Source organism: Siniperca chuatsi, linkage group LG9 (assembly GCF_020085105.1).
Source record: "Siniperca chuatsi isolate FFG_IHB_CAS linkage group LG9, ASM2008510v1, whole genome shotgun sequence".
Taxonomy (NCBI): domain Eukaryota; kingdom Metazoa; phylum Chordata; class Actinopteri; order Centrarchiformes; family Sinipercidae; genus Siniperca; species Siniperca chuatsi.
Genome location: NC_058050.1, coordinates 7,267,467 through 7,283,215, shown reverse-complemented (window position 1 = coordinate 7,283,215; position 15,749 = coordinate 7,267,467). Strand labels below are relative to the sequence as shown.

The 15,749-nt window shown below is 39.9% G+C and overlaps 3 protein-coding genes and 1 long non-coding RNA gene across 4 annotated transcripts; 1 reads left to right on the top strand and 3 right to left on the bottom strand.

The window, feature by feature from the left end:
• Positions 1-72: 72 nt before the first annotated feature.
• zp3d.2 (zona pellucida glycoprotein 3d tandem duplicate 2) lies at positions 73-4,764 on the bottom strand. Its single transcript, XM_044208280.1, has 8 exons — positions 4,083-4,764; positions 3,039-3,154; positions 2,820-2,923; positions 1,932-2,106; positions 1,702-1,807; positions 1,420-1,505; positions 1,221-1,294; positions 73-426 (listed from the first exon to the last, which is right to left on the bottom strand). Exons 1-8 carry the CDS (start codon positions 4,560-4,562, stop codon positions 95-97), a joined length of 1,473 nt encoding a protein of 490 aa, XP_044064215.1. The 5' UTR covers positions 4,563-4,764; the 3' UTR covers positions 73-94.
• Positions 4,415-9,285, top strand: LOC122881735. The gene is made up of 3 exons (XR_006379212.1): positions 4,415-4,553; positions 6,638-6,700; positions 9,237-9,285. It is a non-coding gene; the product is annotated as an uncharacterized LOC122881735 (long non-coding RNA).
• On the bottom strand, positions 5,950-7,662 carry LOC122881734 (sperm acrosome membrane-associated protein 4-like). The gene is made up of 3 exons (XM_044208286.1): positions 7,395-7,662; positions 6,623-6,742; positions 5,950-6,486 (listed from the first exon to the last, which is right to left on the bottom strand). Exons 1-3 carry the CDS (start codon positions 7,444-7,446, stop codon positions 6,281-6,283), a joined length of 378 nt encoding a protein of 125 aa, XP_044064221.1. The 5' UTR covers positions 7,447-7,662; the 3' UTR covers positions 5,950-6,280.
• Positions 8,603-15,649, bottom strand: ccdc105 (coiled-coil domain containing 105). Its single transcript, XM_044208284.1, has 8 exons — positions 14,878-15,649; positions 13,791-14,075; positions 12,928-13,032; positions 12,401-12,551; positions 11,213-11,379; positions 11,033-11,128; positions 10,826-10,939; positions 8,603-9,466 (listed from the first exon to the last, which is right to left on the bottom strand). Exons 1-8 carry the CDS (start codon positions 15,169-15,171, stop codon positions 9,239-9,241), a joined length of 1,440 nt encoding a protein of 479 aa, XP_044064219.1. The 5' UTR covers positions 15,172-15,649; the 3' UTR covers positions 8,603-9,238.
• Between the last annotated feature and the right edge of the window lie 100 nt (positions 15,650-15,749).

Here is a 15,749-nt window from a genome sequence, read left to right as displayed (position 1 = left end):
AAAAAGTATAGAAACCTTTAGATTATTGCGTTGAGCTTGTTAGGAATCATAAATGAGCCACCCGGACTGAACTTATCATGTACAAACGTTAGCTTTATTTGTCAAAATCAAAGATTTCTTCAAATATTTTGCGAGGTTCTGTGACCTCCTCCTCCACAACAGCAGAGCCCTTCACCCGCTCCTCCTCACCTTCCACCTCAACCCACGTCACTCCTCCACCTTTTAACAGCCACTCCGACTCCTTCGTGTTCTCCACCTCACCCACAGGTGTCACTGCTATTGTTTCAGACTGTAAAGTCATCTTCCATTCAGTCAACTCTCCGGTCTTCTCTGGTTGTGCTGTTATTGTTGTCTTCCTTTTGGGGGGTGTGGTAGGTTTGATTTTAGGCTCTATTGTCCATGGCCTGCTGCTGATTATTTTGGTAACTGGAAAATGTTTAATTTGTGATATTAGAAGATAATATCGTTTGTTCCAAATTACAGCAGAAAAATCACTATTCAAAAAGAAAAGACATACTCAAATTCACAGATGGCATTTTTATTTCCTCAAAAATGCATAAAAAAAGAGGTTTGAAATAAAACTGCATAACTAAAAAAAGCATCAATCCAATTTCTTAAATGTAGCAGTAAAAACACAATATATTTAATCTCAGTGAGTTCCTGTAATGGCACAGTTACATTTAAACACCGTTATGATAAGGTGGTTTAAAAGTGTTTTCATATTGTCAAAACAATCCCATGAAAAGGACCAATACTTTCAATACTACCCAGGTCACAGATATAGCTGGATTTATTTAAACAAAAAGGATAAGATATTCTTAATTTCCTGAACATTACTCCAGGAGGAGTAAATGCTGCATTCATTGGGGACTATTTACAGTTGCAAATTAATACACCTTTTGGTGCACTAATGGGTATTTAAAGAAGCAGGACAGTGTATGTCTATGATTGACTCAAAATAAACCAGTGGCCATGTTGAGGGTAATGAAGGAACATGTCACCCAGTGCAACAGTGTGGCTCACGTTGTGTTTTAAATAACAATGGAGCTCTAAGGCACAGAGGAATAAAGACATACTATATCATATACATGCTAGGATCAAGTTATTGTTGGTTTTGGTCTTTTCATTGATTTGTTGACAATATAGAATTTCTCCAGCCATATTCTTTAATGGTTATAAAATGTGTTTTATTATGGAAAATGAGGGAAGCAATGACTCACCTGTGGATGCAGCAGAGCTACAATTGTAGTCGCAGCAGGTGCACACCGAGTCTGATCCAGACAGCTCAACCCATCTGAGAAAAACAAACAGTGATGACGACGTGATCCCTTTTGTGTCAGGAACTGTGCAGCACATTTGAGTTTTATTTCTGATTCTCAAATTTCTTTAAGAAAAAAAAACAAAAATAAATAAACCAACCTTCTTGTTTTTGTGTCGTAGTTGCAGGACTTAGCTGTAGGTGTGGGGACAGAACTGCCCACAGACATGCTGCAGTGCATGTAGAGCTGATACAAGAGATCAGATCACAACATTTCCCATCAGTTAAATGGTTTACAGTCTTTTAGCATGGTATTCAAACAGAAACCAGACAATTTATACTAAAGAAATTAGCAAAGGCTGCAGAAAAACATTAAAAAAATAATAATAATAAAATACAGTTAAGGTATTGCTCAGGTTATAACTTAAAGCATCTTTGCTCACCTGGCCTGTCATTCCCTTGAACAAGAAGGCATCCACAGAGAATCTCACAGCATTGTTTTTGTATGGGATGAATCTGGAGCGACTGTTCTTGCTTTCAACCATACACCTTTAATCACAGGGAGAGAAAATCTGACCATAAGCGTGACCATATACATTTTATTTTTTTTTTTTTAAACTGAGTGAAAATACATAAAGATCTTCAGTTTGTGAGAGAGTGAGGTGTTTATTACCCAAAGTTTTTCACGACTGGAAACTGAGGCACAGAGGTGTGGGACCTCTCGGGAGTCGCATAACACAAGTGGACGTACAGTCTTTCGTCTGGGGACATGGACGGAGCCTCGGCCTCAAAGTACATGGGCTGCCCTAGCATGTACTGGTCTGATGGAAAGAGCCTTTCCCACTGAGCTGAAAGACAGAAGGAAGCAGTCAGGCAACAAGGACAGCACCAGCTTCAAGATTCACCCTCATTAGTGCTCTCAAAATAAATCCAGGTTTCCAAAATACAAATACAAGGACTCAAAGGCTGAGACACACATGATACTGACCAGAAATGCTGTTGACTCTAAGTTATTGACATTGTTTAGTTTCCGAGGACTTTGTGAACAGGATAATGTAAATGTATGCCCCACAAGAAAAAAAAAGTCAGACAACTTTGTAATAATTTTCTGAAAACATGATAAATCAGTTGAGACACCAAATTAATGGTAATTAAATTAAAAAAAAAAAAAAGGTAATGTTGCTAATCATTTTTTACTAAAGCAGAATATTGCCATTCAATATATAGTTTTCTGTTTGTTTTTCAAAAAGTTTCTTTTTTTAGATGTTTTCAATGACAATACAATGACTAATCAAGTAAATCTAGGGAGATACTGTTAATATTGGTAATAATGATTCAAAAAAATTGTTTTATGTTGTTAGTGGCCATAGGAAGAAATGCAAAATAGTTTGTCCATTGCTTTTTACTGGGTGAGACCATTAAAAAGGGCTAAGGCCACCAATCCATTTCCCATAAGTTCTAAATAGACTGTTTCTTCAGTTCTCAAACTAATACTTTAAGTCCTCTGAGAGCCCACAGAAATCAGTTTGGGCCTGATGGGATACATTTTTGCAGGTTTTACCATTTCGTGGTGTCAGAATGAATTTTGCTCTGTTCTTCATTGGTTTGATGACCTTGCGCATCCGCATCTTTGGTGTGTAGCCAATTTTGTAGGAGTATTGGTACCTAAACAGTTAAATACATTGTTCATATTTTAAAAGAAAACAGTGTTAAATAAATTATTTCTAATGTTAGAAAGAACTTGGTGCAGAATGCTTTCTGGATCCAGTACCACTCTTACCTGTTATAATAACATGCAACAGGCAGGGTGAAGGGCACAGCTCGCCTGATTGGTCCTTGGAGACTTGGTGGGTCATATTGTAGTGTGTTTGAATAGGCCACCTGGTAATTACTTGTCTGCAAAGAAACAAACTAGATAAGTGTCCATTTAACATTTTCCCCCCCACTAGCCCACATATATTTTCACTGGCCTGGCAACCAAAAAATGAAAATAACTCTTCTTCCATAATTTATGATTAAAATTAATGTGTACCCAATTTCATGGTGATCCATCCAATAGTTGTTAAGACTAGGGCTGCAACTAACAATTGCTTTCGTTATCAATTACTCTGACAGTTATTTTCTCAATTAAAATCGCTTAATTGTTTGGTCTAAAATATTAGAAAAAAAGTGACAAATGCCCATCAAAATATCCTAGAGCACAAGGTGATTTCATCAAGTGTGTTGTTTTATCCTTCCAACAATCTAAAACTAATGTAAGATCAAGAAAAGCAACAAATTCTCACATTTGAAAAGCAGGAACTATTTTTTATTTATTTTTTAGCATTTTTTGCTTGAAAAATAAAGTAGCCAATTAGTTGATTGTCAAAATAGTTGCAAATTAATTTTCCAACAATCGACTAATCAATCAATCAACTTATCAGCTCTAGTTTAGACATTTCACTCAAGACCATAACTGGCACTAGAGGAAAAGTTCAGGGGCTCAAAGTCAGTAGGATTCATCCTCTGGGAACCATGAATGTCTGTATCAAATTTGGTCCCTATCCATCAAATAGATGATGAGATATATACTACATTACATGATAAGTGAAAACTTTGACGTGTTGGGGGCGCTACAGGAAAAGTCAAAGTCATTAGGACATATCGTCCGGCCCTGTCTGTACAAAGTTTCATGTCAATCCATCATATAGATGTTGCGATAATTTTGTTTGGACCAAAGGGTGGACCGCTCAGCAGATGAAGTTACCAGCCCTAAAGAGAGGCCGGTAGTATTGCTAAAAACTGTTAGCATGGGAGGAAATATTAGGCTATTGTTCAAACTCACCGTGCGTTTGGTTCCACACATGTCGAGGTCATATTCAAAATAAAGGTAGTCCCTCGTGGATTTACTGGCTTGGCATGTCCCCAGTTTGAGCTGAGACTGTGGTTCACCGGTGCCCAAAATGCTCCTCTGCACCTGCACGTGCATTTTTTTCCGCTTGCACGAAGTCTTCACGGAAACACCCGAAACATTAGGCGGACTGGAATTAGGCCGACCCGGGAGCAAGAGTTCCCGGACGGGTTCAGGTAAAGGCTCCTGTCCGATACCTCTGACTGGAGAGAAATGCTCCTTCTCCACCAGCGGCAGCCTCGAGTCCACAAACACTGGGAGGTGCAGGTACGGCGGCGGCAGAGTCGGCGTTTTTCTCCGGGAAACTTTTCTCATCACCTGGGTTGTTTGATTTAAAGCCTCAAACGTCGGTAGTGTTCCTCCATCAGTGGAGGACAACAGCGGCAACATGAAAAACAGTGACAGGTAAAACATGCCCGAAACTCTTGCTCAAAAATAACGTTTAATTTGTATTTTAAGGTTTAGACTTTTTTTTTTTTTTTTTTTTTTTAAATCAGTCTTAAGTAAAGAGTATTATCACTGATGATGTTCTCTTTAGTTGGAGCCAAATCAACAGCACCTGGTGGTTAAAAGGAAGCAGACAGAAACAAAACGGCGCCACTCACTGGTTATTTCTTGAAAAACAACTCAATGGCACAAGTTGTCCTGATTTTAACAGGTGCATTGTTCATAGTTATCCTAGCTCAATCAGTTTAACGAGTAAAACAGCAGGTGGGTTGATTGCGTTATGCGGTAAAGACCCTTTTCACCAATTGCATGCCAAGAAAAGCACAAGTGGAACTAATAACATCAATAATGGCTCCTTTCCATTTAAGTGAGCCATTTGCAGGTGAGCTCACTGGGACATTAAACGGAACAGAGCTACTGTTTGTTTTTAAGTTGCACTTAAGTAAAAGTAGCAATACCACAGTGTAAAAATACTTTGTTACAAGTAAAAGTCCTGCACTCAAAATTTTACTTAAGTTTTTCTTGTCTGTGCCTATAAATAATCAACTGAGATCATTTGAGTTGTGCTCAAATTTTACACCGATCACATGAGTTTTGGCCAGTGCTATATGAGTACAAACATTGTTCAGGTGGTGTAACTCCATATAGTTTGTAAGCAACCTATATGATGATAGGAAAAATGTAATTCTCAAATTATCTTTAATATAAGGTCTACTGTTTGTGTACAGTGGGTGAACAATTAATTCAGGAATTACCTCACAATATTTCTTGTATTTGCTTCCTCTGCTTCACTCATACTTTTTAAATGAATCAATCCTCGGTCAGTAGTGATCTGTAACTTCCATCACTTTGGTGTGTGTTCATGAAATAATTTTTTAGTTAATCTGAATACATGAGCCATCTTATCATAATGCAAATAAAGCTGATGCGTCATCTACCTAAGGACCTTTTTTCTTACAAAAGCTAATTGAAGTTCTGCCTGCAGGTCATGTACAGGTCAGGTCAGGTGTGGAGTTTCTCACTCTAAGTAAAGCTTTCACTTCGGGCCTTGTAGAGGGTCTCAGTGATACCTTATCCACCACATAGTCTGAAGTGATACTGTTTGAACTTCTGTCACATGAATACAGCTAAAATAGCATTTGATTTCATTTGTTAAAATCACTGAAAACAATGGACAGACTGAAACCTGTGTTTTACAGTAATTATGTTTCTTTTCACTGAATTCTACTACTGCTACTACCGCCTACTCTGTATGTGTACCTTTTGGGGGGGAGTTTTTTCCTTTTTTCATAGAGGATCTAAGGACAGAGGGTAAATATGACACAGTGTGTACAAAGTACAAATATTTGACTGATAAGTGGTTAGAGGTAGTTTATTTTATCACAGTTTGCATAAAAATACTAAATCATGGGAACATAAGCTAAACATGTCTCCCCATTCCCTCCTCCAAAAACAGCTCTGCAACCAGAAAGGCATGTCTTTAGATGTTGTTAGCAATAATCAGAGAAAAATACTATTTTTGCACCTCACACTCGTGGTAAAACAAACGTGGTTTAGCACAGATTAGCGCACCGTTAGTAAAAGAAAATTAAGTAGAATGCCAGTCTGTTAGAGGGAAGAAACGGCAACTCTGCTTCATGTGTGTCAAACTAGTTCTCTTCCACACTGCTTTAATATTTTTCTATTCACCAAACTGAGTATGAAATAAGTACTGTGAGTAATGTGCCAGTCCAGTTAGGGGTAGCAGGTGTTGCAGCTCCGTTGCACAGGTGTGTGTTGCAGCATTCATTGGTGAAGGTGAAATTGAGTCCCATGGTGTATTTTTCACCCGTGACTCCACACAGGGAGGGAAGGACGCAGCTCTTCTCATACAACACCACACAGAAGTCTCCTGAAAATGGAACATACGTTTGGAAGAGAGAAACCACACTGACTAATCTCCCTCTGTGCTTGGCACCACCTTTCTCAGTTCTTTTTCTCAGTTTTGATTCATTTAAATTTTGTTCAGTGACTTGAGGCGCCCTCACCTTTCTCGCCCACAGCTCTGCTGGACAGACAGACTTGCCCGGGTGGACACTTGAGAGGGAATCTGATGCAGTCCAGAGGTGAGATGGTGGGGAACACACAGGTGTAACAAAAGAGGGGAACTGAAGGACAGACATGTTGGTTAAAACCACAGTTTAGCTTTGCAGAGGAGCTGGAGTGACATGATTATGATCCAAAACATGATGAAAATGACAAAAACTCTACCATCCATTGCTGTGAATTTAAAAATAGACAAAGACATCCTCAAGTGTTAACATATTGTAATTGATGAGCTATGATGAGGTATATTAGCTAAAGCTGAAACAATTAGTTGATTATTTGGCAACTATTTTGATAATTAACTGTTTGTCATTTTTCAAGTCAAGATGCCAAACATTTGCTGGTCCCAGCTTCTCAAATGTGAGGATTTGCTGGTTTTCCTTGTCTTACATTATAGTAATTGAATATCTTTGGGTTTTTGACTGTTAGACAAAACAAGACATTTAAGAGACGTCATCTTGGGCTCTAGGAAACTGCGATGCTCAATTTTCACTATTTTCAAACATTTTATAGACCAGCTAATCAGTTGACTGCGAAAAGAATGAGCAGATTAATCAATGATAAAAATAATCGTTAGTTGCAGCCCTGCTATTTAGCTGTTGCTGCAAAAGCTGTTTTAAGCATTTCTATTGGCAATTGCATGCATGTTTTGTACATTCATACGCACAAACACACACACACACACACACACAAACTAATGTTTTGTTCACTTACCCACAGCTGGAAGTAAACAAAGGAGAAGCAGAGGGCAAACCAGCTTCGACATTACTGACTGTTTCTGTCTCACAGGGAAAAAATGTTCTTGCAGTTCGATTCTTCAACTCTTCACTTCGTCTCTTTCTTGTTATTGTCTAAAACAAACCGGCTGTCTTCATGTTGAACACAAGAAACCTATTTAAGTCTCCGTCTTTATGACTTAAAGTCAATTTCTAATCAGCTTTATCCAGGCGTCCTCAGTCGGCCCAGCTGCAGAGATCTGAAGGTAAATTTCTTCTGGTTTCTCTTGATTAACTCCAAGAATCTCCATACCCAAGTACTTATGATCCAATTAGGTTGTTAGCTTCCCATGATTTTACAGCGAGCCCACTGTCCTGCAGAGAATAGCCCCATTCAGATTTAAGAGAATCAATAGGGCTTTGTGAGGAAACTACACTCACTAGTTTAGGTTAAAATCTATATAATATGGGTTATTATATGTCGTCTTATGTCATGACAAGACATAGCGTGTACCAAGGTAAAACAGGGAAGGTTTATTAAATCATGTCTTATCTCCTAATGACAGACGTTGAGTTTGGTAGGAGGGCTGTCAAGTGACCTGCAGTCCCATGACTAGAAATCTGAGTAGGAGGTAGGAAGAGTGTTTTTAACTTGAAATATGGAAAATATGTTAAATTCACAGATCTTTAAAGCTGTTTTGGTTCACAAAGAAGGCTGTTTGTCAGTGTATATCTTATAAACTCTATAAATAAACTAATACTTTCGTTAAATAAATAAATGGTTTTTAGTGAGAAATTTGATAATCTTGTTAGATAAGATAATCATATCAGACACTACTCAATCTCTCTCCACTCTCTTTTTTTCTGTTTCTATTTTTCAGCCATATAGAAGGCCATTGTTCCAATCGTGGTCATGCTTTATTGCAGTAAAGATAACCATATTAGACCACAATGAAATGGTTACGGCAAATAAATCTCGGCATTTCTTTTAACACTGAAATAACAGTTGGCTGGGGTTTGCTGCATCAGGGAAATTAAGATTTTGTCAGTCACATATAAATACAGGCCATTAAAAGTGATTTTCTAGTACTTTACTGCATTTGTCCAAGCTTTCTTAAATTACCTGAGACAAATACTCAGAATTTGGCTCTGCTTTCTTTCCGACCAGGAAGTGTAACATTTTCAACAAAAGAGTCTTGCACATTGTTTTGTGACTTATAAACCTAGTTTTAACGTTTATTAAAGTGTTGAAAATGTTACTGCACAAAGGGAAAACAGAGAAAATGTCCAACTCGATGTGTGGCTAAAAGTGTGTAAACACCTGAACATTACATCCATATGTGGTGGTTAAAGATTTAATTCTGAAACTATGAGTAACAATCTGCTGCTGTAACAGCCTCCACTCTTCTGGGAAGGCTTTCCACAATAGTTTGGAACCTGGTTGCAGGGATCTGCTCCCATTCAGCCACAAGAGCATTAGTGAGGTCCAACACTGATGTTGGGTGATAAGGCCTGGATCACAGTCTGCGTTCCAGTTCATCCCAAAGGTGTTGGATGGGGTTGAGGTCAGAGCTCTGTGCAGGCCAATCAAGTTCTTCCACACCAAACTGGGAAAACCATTTCTTTATGGACCTGACCTTGTGCACGGGGGTAATTAAAACAGGAAAGGGCTGTTGCCACAAAGCTGGAAGAACAATATTGCCTTAAATAGCTATGCTGTAGCATTAAAATTCTTCTTAATTGGATCAGTCTTGAACCAGCACATTTTGCACATGACTGCTCCCTATTTCTCACAACACAATTACTATAATCTCTCTCTTTACTTGCATGCTTGCTGCAGCCCTACTGAACACAAGACAAGGCAAGTTGGCTTCTGCACGCCCCCTGCTGGAGGAAAGAAGGCATGGCTCGCACGTCGACCTGCTGACGCCTCATGCGGATGACAGCTGCGTCCACCTGAGCTGCTGCTCTCTTACCATGCTGGTCGTCCAGCAGCTGCAGACAGGTGTGCTGCAGCCTCGCCAGCTCACCCTCAGAAGACATCAGACGTCGCCTCAGCACTGCACTGCTCTGAGAGATAAACAAGAAACACATTTAGCCTAGTTTGGTTTGTTTGAGACACTAAGTAGGCGACAACAGGGGAGGTGAGTGTTAAACCACTGAATGTTTTTTTTTAAATATATGGTGTGAAAATTTGCAAGCATATTTAAATATGAAGAGATACTGGTTCTGTTTGTTTTCACACGAGTAGAGAAGCTGCTACTATCTTATCTGAAAGGCAACTTTTCTTAGATCTACCTATCTAAGTTTAAAGATACAGTGGAGTGATGAACCTCTACTCCACGTCTTGCTTGATTGTAAGTGTATGTCTTTGGGTCGCCTCTTTATCTGCAGCTCCTAACAACCCTTATAATGTGTTGTGGCAGTGTCAAGAGACAAGTCCCTGTTTTGGTTTGGTTTAGATTAGTCATGCAGATTGTTGTATGCAGAGGTGTGGGTGCAAGCTTATATAATATTTTCTTTCCAGGTTGTGAAAAAATAAACTAGGCTGCAGTTGTAAATATTAAAGCTGCACTAATCAGTATTTTTTATATTATCATTGGGTCAAATAGCTATATGTAATGTGAATGTGTAATGTTGCTCATAGTAACAAACGCGCAGAGAATTATCACCCAACTCTGCAGTTCCCCTGAGCTCTATGAAGTGTTTTAGCATTTTTTAGCTCATTGTTTTGGTTTTATGGCCTGCAGCTTCACTGTTTTGGTTCAGCAGGCTCTGAGAAACTCACTGTACACTACCTTCTCAGCAGACAGACACAGTTAGAGACTAGCTGGTGAACCAGCTAAAGAGCCAGATATTTCCCTCAGGAGTTGGTGGAGACCAAAACAGAGCTAAAAGAGTGAATATTAGACTTACATTCATCAGGTGGCAAGGAACACAACTTCAAATGGATGCTAATGTTGCTCTGTGTTTGCTGGATGTCTAAATGAGCAACTGTTTGCTGACATGTTTGGCATAACAACTTTATAAGGTGATAATGTCAATGTTGTGTTAACAGCTTGTTGCAGTGCCCCAAACTGGCTAAAAATATTTTTAATACTGCTTTAATAAGTGGTTGAAAAATAAGTTTTAGTTTGAATGCTTTGCAGTTTTTTTTCCAGAGGTTAGGTGGTCAAACTATGAGGGCTCTTCCTCATGAATTAAAGAGCTATAGAATAAAAAGACAAAATAAGTTATACCGGAGGACGATATACACCAGCCAAATGGTGTATACAGTGGTTTATTACTGATCTTTTAAGCATTAACAATTGATTAGGAATGAATAAAGCCATTAGTTACATCTCAGAACCCATTTACAAAGTATGAAAAAGAGGGTGGTAGCCAAATTTCTGCAACCATCATTTAAGACATTTTGGAAGCAGTAAACACCTGTATGAGATGAGCAGCCTCAGGTAACTGTGTCCCTGGGTGTCTCTGATAAACCTGCACCAGAGGCCTGTTGAGTTTCTCTCTGGACAGTATGTCACCGCTGTACTCTGGACCCTGTAAACAATAACACGGGGAAAACATCACCTTGTGCACATTGTCACTGAATCTCAAATAAAGTCACTGCTCCTGTTCCACATACACACTAACCTGCACTCTGTCGTGGCTGTGACGAATACAGTTAATTTCCCTCTGCTTGCGAAACAGGGCCTGTCTGGTGGCTGCTGACATCAAAGTCAGGCTTTGCTACAAAAGACAGAATAAAATGGAAACTATGTTTTATAATTCTGATGTCAAAGATGTTAAACACATTGCTGTATTTGTGTCTACCTGCAGACTGATTGTCTCTGCCATTTTCTTCACCAGGCCGTCATTGACTGTATGGTGAACAGCTTTCTGCCTGGTGATTGCACTGGTTAGCGTCTGTCTGATGTTTTTCCTCAGTAGCTGTGACTGGTTGACTGTCAAACTGGACGACTCTAAAATCTGTTTACATTCTGCCAAAAGACAAATCAGTGATGTAAAAAAAAAAAAAAAAAAAAAAGATTTATTTCATTTAAGCTAGCTATAGTGGACTGTCTCTATTGCGCTATATAAATAAAATTGAATTGAATCGCCCCCCCCCCCAAAAAAAAACCCAAAACAAAACAAAAACAAATCAAGAGGTCACAAGAACAGTGAGTTTGTAGGGTCCAGCCTAAATTGCATTGGCACTAAATTGCAACTGCATTTCCTGTTACCATTTACAATACTACAACTGTTTACCTCTGAGTACACAGTGGGTCATTTTAAACTGCTGTGCCAGATATGATCTTTTTGTGACTGTAGTGACGGTAAGCAAGTACACTGTTAAGGGTAGTTAGTGATGAGAGTATGTGGTAGTATGTATTCTATGTTCTATAGAGATATACTGTGATAATAATGCACCCATTTGCACTCTACGTATACAGTAGTTACTTTCCCCGTTGTGAATAATAGACAGCTACAAATGCACATACTGTATCAAAATTACATTTTCAGTAAGCAATTAATTTCTTTAAATAAAGTGAAGGCCTACAGTCTTGCACAGTTTCTAGCCATGCTAGCGGTGTGGCTCTAGGGATGGCAATATCGGTCTGTCGGTCCACCACTTTGGTTCAGACTGAAAACAATGAATGCCATTCATGTTCCCCCCAGGATGAATTGCAACTTTAGTGATCCCCTGACTTTTCATTTAGCGCCGACATCGGGTCATTTTTAATTTGTCCAATAATTTGGTTTATGACCAAATAAAACTAAAGACATTCCTATAAGCCTTAGCTGTACTTTGTCTTTACTGCTAATTAGCAAATGTTAGCATGCTAACACACTAAACTAAGATGGTGAACATGGTAAACAGTATACCTACTAAACACCATCATGTGTAAAATGACACTCCTTTTGTGTTTTGTGTAATTTGTCGTTTCTCTGTGTGAGCTGCTGCAACAGCATGATTGCCTGCAGGGATTGATACGGTTTTACTTTGTGTCCTGAGTGTACCTGGTGTAAAGGGGCTGACTGGGTCTGTTTTGGTGAAGGTCTGAGCAGCGCTGTGGTGTCCTCCAGCAGAGCTGCAGTGAGGCAGTAGTTCCAGGACACGAGCCCTCTCACTGGCACAGTCCAGCAGCTGTCTGCTGCTCTGACCCAGGGCCTGGAAGAGACAGAGGGGGTCTTAAAAAGGACGCATTAGGGCTGCAACTAACGATTATTTCCATTTTTGATTAATCTGGCGATTGATTGATTAGTCTATAAAAAGTCAGAAAAAATTTGTTTTATATAACAGTTCATAATATTCGTGCCAGAAAAACAACAAAAAACCCCAACAAATATGAAGTGGTTATGAGAGAAGGGTTGAGGTTATTGGTGCGTGAAGGCTTTGGCAGTCTTGTTTTTCTTCCATCACTCATGCCAGTAAATCACATTAAAGGGCAAGTGGAAAAGAGAGAGAAAGAAGCAGAGTGTGGGGGGGAGGCTTAAAAGGAAAATGAGTCAACCAGTGAAGACAGAACAGTAACGTTATAAATCACCTGTAGCTGGGTCAGTGTGTTTCTCAGCACTCCCTCCAGATCCTGTTTCAACTGGGCCAGCTCTCTTCTCTCACACAACAACAAGTAATCAGCACCATCTCTCTCCTGCAGCAGAGCAGACCTGTCAGCGAACACATCTCCTATCCTTGACAAATGAAATTCACAATACAGAGCTTCATGAATTAATCCGTAGTCTGTAGTATCACTTACACCACGTCTGGTGTTGGATTAAGCTGTAATGGCTGTGAAAACTAACATATTTCACAGGCATTATTGAAAGGATTTTAAAAAATGTATGGAAGTTTGAGAGCCATTACATGCGTGTTTCTGCATGTGAAATCACTAAACATTTCCTGTGGTGCGGTGCAGACAAACTAAAAATTGGCTAAATTATTAGTTTCTTTTGAACTTAGATTAACATAAAAAAGTCCAAGTCTAGAAGTGCTTGAGACCAAAAGTCCAAACATTTAAGGCAAGCGCAAATGTCAGACAATTTGAGCCTCGACTCTGGTACCACAGCTGATCCCTGTGGAGAAACACTCTTTTTGATGTTTATTCTCGTAAGGAAGGTCAGAAGTCAGAAAGAAACAAAACAGCAGCCCTGAAACGATAAGTGATTCAGTGTTTTCCTCGTGGATCATCTGGTTATGTGACTGTATTTATTCCATTATGGCCCAAAGAACAAAGCACAGTGTAGCGAAGAGCATCCTGACAAGAACAAGTTGGGTCACATTTAGGGTTGAATTGTGAAGATGAAAAAATCTGTATACATGGTCGAACATCCACTTACTCTGCACCCAAGCAGATACAAGACCCTCTCACTGACTTGGTTAAACGCGAACAGCCAGGTTGTGTAAACTTACCGTCTCAGCAGTGGACGGCCTCCTGGTCCTCCCCTCAGAGCTCCTCCTGTTGATAGTCAGAGCAGTCCTTAGGCTGCGCAGCATCCTCTCCAGGTGGCCCCTCTCCCTCTCCAGCTTGATGCCCTCCTGGGTCACCCTGCCGGCCTGCCTGCGCAGCTGGCCCTCCACCTCCCGCACCCTCCGCATGTAGTCACTGGCCACGGCAACGCTGACCCCAGCACACTGCTCACGCAAGCTGGTAGGCGGGAACGGGGCCACAGGTGATCTGTGAGAGCCACTGGGGAACTTCAGAAGAAAAATAGATTGCAGTTTCCAAATGTCTGAGTCAGTGGTAGAAAGTTCCCAAGTTACAATTTTGAGGTACTTGTACATAACTTGAGTAGGGAAATATTGCACTTTTTAACTACACTTTATTTATTTAAACAGCTTTAGTTAGCCTAATAGTTACTTTGCAGAGAAAGATTTTATTTACAAAACGTGTTCAGCTTCTAAGATATGATTAGTTACATACTAAACTGCCCAACAGTATATAAAGAGGGTAAAGTAGTTCAAATTAGCCAGCTCTAACAAGGACAATAGTAAAATGGTGCTTATGTTAATATGTAATAATAATCCAATAATGTAATACTGTATGTATGTTACACTTTAACACTCTGAACGGAGCCATTCATTATAATGAATACTTTTACATTTGATGTATACTTATGTAGGCTACTTTTACTTGTAGGAGTAAATTTATACTCTTGTGTATATAGGCTACTTTTGCTTAAGTAAAGGATATGAATACTTCTTACACCACTATTTGTCATTGTCTTACCGCCTAATGTATAAAAAGTTCAAGTTGTTCAATAATTAATTTGTAGTACTTTTAGTGTGTTATCTCATATGAAAACATCCCACCTCGTCCTAAATTCTCAAGAACTTAGATCTCAACTTAAAAGTAAGCTATAAATATAATCTGCAGATGTTTGTATTACATATTGTTCCTTATGAGTGTCACACTTTATCACGCTGACCAAATATTGTTTTGTCAGTTCAGTGAATTGTCCTCAGTTCAGGGTCTGTCTTCGAGCCTGTGTTTTCTCACCATCGCTCCTGTAGTTTGGGGCCTCGACATCTTATTTTTGCAGATGGAGTCACGACTCTCTCCGCATTCCTCCGCTGTGATCTTATCTTCGGTGGTTTCCGCTGTGCCGTCTGCGCGCTTTGGGGTGAAACCGGCGGCGGCGCTGCAGCTCCGGGGACGGCTGCAAGTCCCGGACCGCCCGGCCCGAGTCTGCCGCACCAGGCGCTCCGCCCGACGGATGGAGCGGAGCGTCCCATCGCGCCAAGACTGCGGTCCGATGGTGACAGAGCCGAGTGGCACCGACTGGACCTGCATTCCTTCACATGCGCTTTCCTCCTAAAAAATCTTTACTAACAGCTGTTTCCTCTCTGAATATGATAAATCCCTGTAATTAGTATTTTGTGTCCACTGTGAAACATCCAGGGGATAACTTTGTGTGGGGTGTTGAGGTATGAGCTCCATAGCAACAGTTCCTAAAGTAACTAGAAACTCAAAGCTATTTAGTGATTGGACAGTGAGGAGGAGACAGCTAGGGAGCACTGTCATTCAACACTGACTTTGGAGTTAGGGTCAGACCATGTTTCAGACGCCCCTGGTTCCTCATTTTATCCCCACAGACAATGTTACATGAGTTGAAGCACATGTAGCCTAAAGGTTGAATCACCAGTACAAACATTAACAACTGCTTTAGAACATATTTGGTTTTTATGAAAAGTCAAAAAGGTACAAGCCTATGTAAGTAAAAACGTAGAGGGATAAGTTAACTACGACTCCCAAGGTGCATTTCGGCATCACAGAGCTTACAGTGTAACTGAACCCCCAAACCACCGGAACCAGCGGGCCCTCCGACTTCTTGCAGTTGCCTGGTTTGAAGGTCATATTTCATCACAAAG

What these genes read in the sequence shown, in the direction of transcription:
- ccdc105 (XM_044208284.1), bottom strand. Translation starts at nt 15,171, where the DNA reads ATGCAGGTCCAGTCGGTGCCACTCGGCTCTGTCACCATCGGACCGCAG. An exon ending in ACACACTGACCCAGCTACAG is followed by an intron (nt 12,552 to 12,927) that starts GTGATTTATAAC and finishes TGTCTCTTCCAG; the next exon opens with GCCCTGGGTCAGAGCAGCAG. An exon ending in ACAGCCACGACAGAGTGCAG is followed by an intron (nt 10,940 to 11,032) that starts GTTAGTGTGTAT and finishes TATTGTTTACAG; the next exon opens with GGTCCAGAGTACAGCGGTGA.
- LOC122881734 (XM_044208286.1), bottom strand. Translation starts at nt 7,446, where the DNA reads ATGTCGAAGCTGGTTTGCCCTCTGCTTCTCCTTTGTTTACTTCCAGCT. An exon ending in TTGTTTACTTCCAGCTGTGG is followed by an intron (nt 6,743 to 7,394) that starts GTAAGTGAACAA and finishes TCTGTCCTTCAG; the next exon opens with TTCCCCTCTTTTGTTACACC. An exon ending in CAGAGCTGTGGGCGAGAAAG is followed by an intron (nt 6,487 to 6,622) that starts GTGAGGGCGCCT and finishes TTCCATTTTCAG; the next exon opens with GAGACTTCTGTGTGGTGTTG.
- zp3d.2 (XM_044208280.1), bottom strand. Translation starts at nt 4,562, where the DNA reads ATGTTTTACCTGTCACTGTTTTTCATGTTGCCGCTGTTGTCCTCCACT. An exon ending in TACGACACAAAAACAAGAAG is followed by an intron (nt 1,295 to 1,419) that starts GTTGGTTTATTT and finishes TGTTTTTCTCAG; the next exon opens with ATGGGTTGAGCTGTCTGGAT. An exon ending in TAGCTCTGCTGCATCCACAG is followed by an intron (nt 427 to 1,220) that starts GTGAGTCATTGC and finishes AACATTTTCCAG; the next exon opens with TTACCAAAATAATCAGCAGC.